We start from the raw sequence: 3,417 nt of genomic DNA, 5'->3' as shown, positions 1-3,417 counted from the left end.
GGTTCCTTCCGCCCCTCCCTGCCCACAGCCCAGATTGACAGGGATGTGAGCGGTGGATGGGTGGACTGAGGCCTCCGAGACCCCTCCCCTGGACAAAGGCTGCAGAGGCACCTGCCTGAGTCCACGGGTGGCTCACCTTTCTCTCCACGCATCCCCTTCTCTCCTCGGTCTCCTGGAGGAAGATGCAGGAGAATGAGCTTTTGGCCCTGGACGTGTGGGCCGCGGAGAGGCCGGCCCCAGGGTGGGCTCCTGGCCTGGGGCACTGCATCTCCCCAGCCCTGCAGGCTTACTGAGGCATCACAACGCTCAGGTCTCAATGTTGGCGAGGGGCCCCGAGGCCTGGAATATGACAGGGCCCCTGTCTGCCTTCCTCTGTCTTTCTCTGTTGCTGTCTCCCCACCCTGTCTCTTTGTGTCTATGTCTGTGTCTCGCCCTCCCTTATTTCATTATACACAGCTCCAAGGTCCCTGCTTAAGGCCTCCTCGCTCTCTGCCCCCTGGTTACCTTTGGGTCCCACTGGTCCCGCCTTTCCAGGGGCTCCAGGGACACCGCGTTCTCCTGAAAATTCCAAAGACATATCATTGAGAAAAATGCAACCTAAACAATTCTCCCTGGAAATCTTTGCCCCAAGTGATAAAGTCCTGACCCTCCCCAACTCTGCCTTGAACCCATTCTGGTTCCAGGAACCCTCAGAATTGCGAGCCGTGGACTTAGCCGGGGGGTGACCGCAGATGGAGGTGAGGGAGTGATGGAGGGGCCTGCACCCCACCTTGGGCTCAAGGCAAGGTGCTCCTGGCTCCTGTTTATGCCTTGGGAGCATCTTGGGTTTCACCCTTTGTTGACCATAAGCCTGGGCCCAAGTCACCGTCACAGAGCTCAACTGTCTAGCAAGGGACCATGTTCTGGAACAAGGAATGCATCCTCCGAGAGCCTCGTCCTACCACATCCCCACACGGAGAGGGTGAGCCCCACGTGCGGCCGCTGCTGCCGGGGAGGATCCGGTTCCACCGTGCGCCTGAACTCCCGTGGTGTTACACAGCCCTCCACGCGGTTCCGACCAGAAAGGGGACCCTCCCGTTCCCCGATGCCAGCCGAGAGGCAGCCCCCAGTCCATTCGCTGATCCCGGTGGCTGGGGAGAGTATGTGGGGACTGGTTCTTGCTTTAGGGTATACTGGCCAGCCATGCCCACTGGTAGAAGCCTGGTTCAAGGGACGTCCGAGCCAGACTTGATTCTTCTCCTGCCAGGGAATGGCTTCCTCCCCAGCGTTCCCTCAACAGGTGATAGAGATCCCCACTCTCAGGTCCAGCCTGTGGAGTGGGCACAGAGGACCTGGCCCTGGACACTCACACGGAAGCCTGGACACGTCAGCGAAAGTCCAAGTCATGGGGACATTTGAGCTTGTCCCATCTACATTGGGACATCCCCGCCAAGTGCTCCGCAGGCATCACCTTGAATGCCTCCAGGCATGGGGAGCTCACCCTCTAAGGCAGCGCTCTTTCCAAGCTTTTATGCACATCTGCCTTACGCGATGCTTAGGGGGTACCCAAAACCACCCAAGGCAGGTGCCTGCTGTTGGTTCTCCCACGTTCCCTGCAGACCCGCATGCAGAGCTCAGGGCTCAGGATTTGGGCACCCTCTGTACCCCGAAGTAGACTGGTCCAAGTCCCATCCCCACGCCTTACTGGTTTGTCAAGTAGGAAAGTCCCTGACCTTTCTGAGCCTCAGTTTTCCCCTATGAGGCAGGTGCAGAAGAAAACGGTCACCTCAGTTTTCAGGTGAGAAGGCGGAGGGACATAGAGCTTAGAAGTCGTGCCAGTGGCCGAGCAAAGCTGAAATTGGATCAAGGGCTTGGAGACAGAGCTACAGAAGCGTGTCCAAATGTGAGCTCATGAAATAGTTAGGAAAGACACTGCCTCCATTTCAGAACCCTGTTGGGCCCTGGGAGTCAGCTCTGTTCCTGGCTCTAGCAGGGGCCCGACCCAGGCTCTCGATCTTGGAATCATGGTGGGGGTGTTGCTCAACTCAGCCTCTAGTTTCAAAAACAGCAAGAGCCAGTGCCCACCACCATGCCTGGCCTCCCCACCCTGCCCGCACCTACCTCCCTTTCCATTGGCACCTGCCTCTCCTTTTGGCCCTGGAGCCCCGGGCAGCCCCGGGCAGCCTCGGAGAATGGTGAGCTTGTCAGAGCCCTCCAGGCCCACCACCTTCACCTCTGCAGAGAAACACAGGTGCCCACTCAGTGCTTGGCCCAACAGTGGCTGGAAAGTGAGGTTTTCAGCTCTGCTGGGGCCTTGGTCTGTCCTCGCCCCTCGGGCACTGGTGAGGCGGAGACATGATGGGGGACAGAGTCCTAGCGTTGGAGGCCACCCCGACACAGCGAGCCTCATCTCCTCAGTGCTGTGTGTCCTGGGGCAAGTCACTTAACTCCTCTGGGCTTTGTGCCCTGGGCTACCACGTGGGGATAATAATAAGGTTGTGGCCAGGGCTGGATTAGAGAATGTACATTTTAATCTCTTAGTGTAATTTGTGGCATTTAGAAAGAGCTTAATAAACAGTGGGCACTTGCAATAAACAATGACAATCAATGTTTCTAAGAAACTTGGGGAATTGAGGCTGACAAAGCATTTTCCCTCCCAGACCTTGGGAATGTGGTTGTGGAATTACTGGACTGGAAGGGGCCTTCTAGGTCCTCTGGAGAGGGGCAGTGTGGGGTCCAAGGACACAGAGCCAGGTGTGGCACAGCTGGAGCCAAACCAAGGTTGTCTACTTCTTTGAAGAAATATTTTTCATTTTGTTCATTACAAAATCTACACGCCCTGCTAAGGGCCCTCTTAGAGACTGTGGAACAGAGCAGCGCTCTCACTGGAGACACGGCAGCTGCCATCTTTGGGGTGTTTCCTCTCTGTGTTTCCTGTCCTCCTTCCACTAGGCTGTAATTTACTATTTATGTTTCCTCCATAAATATGTGATCAGCCAGGGAGGCCGGGCCGTCCTTAGGAGCAGTCTCTCGCTGAGCATCACAGAACCACCTGCTCCTGAATCAACGAGGGAAACACCTCGTCACTGTCCAAACCTTTGCCCCTATCGACTGATTCTGACTCTTTAGGGGGAGAGCCAGAAATCTGCCTTTTTAACAAACTCCCCAAGTCAGTGTGGCAGCCACCGTATTAGAGGGCCTCTCCAGCAAGCCCGTAAGAAGAAAAAGTCAACAGTATTTTCTTCCTTCTCAGTGACAGATTCCAGACCCATCTGTGAAGCTCCATGGGGCAAATCCTGGGCTTTTGAGGCAGACAGACCTGAAGTGACATCCCTCCCCTATCCCTCCATGACCCTGGGTGATGCCTCGGCTGCCCTGAGCCTCCATGTCCTTGCCTGAGGATAGAACAGATCTGCTGGGCATCTTTGCAGGAAGATG

The 3,417-nt window shown here is 56.2% G+C and overlaps 1 protein-coding gene across 1 annotated transcript in view; it reads right to left on the bottom strand.

Moving 5' to 3' along the window:
* FCN1 (ficolin (collagen/fibrinogen domain containing) 1) overlaps positions 1 to 3,417 on the bottom strand; it is an 11,183-nt gene that overhangs the window by 6,722 nt on the left and 1,044 nt on the right. The window contains exons 2-4 of the mRNA XM_011991524.1: positions 2,101 to 2,214; positions 505 to 558; positions 137 to 172 (exon numbers count right to left, since the gene is read on the bottom strand). Coding sequence (XP_011846914.1) covers positions 137 to 172; positions 505 to 558; positions 2,101 to 2,214 — 204 coding nt within the window. The remainder of the gene's footprint in view (positions 1 to 136; positions 173 to 504; positions 559 to 2,100; positions 2,215 to 3,417) is intronic.

This window comes from Mandrillus leucophaeus, unplaced genomic scaffold, assembly GCF_000951045.1.
Source record: "Mandrillus leucophaeus isolate KB7577 unplaced genomic scaffold, Mleu.le_1.0 Scaffold398, whole genome shotgun sequence".
Lineage (NCBI taxonomy): Eukaryota > Metazoa > Chordata > Mammalia > Primates > Cercopithecidae > Mandrillus > Mandrillus leucophaeus.
The sequence above is the reverse complement of the archived record's forward strand: the minus strand, read 5'-3'. Positions and strand labels throughout refer to the sequence as shown.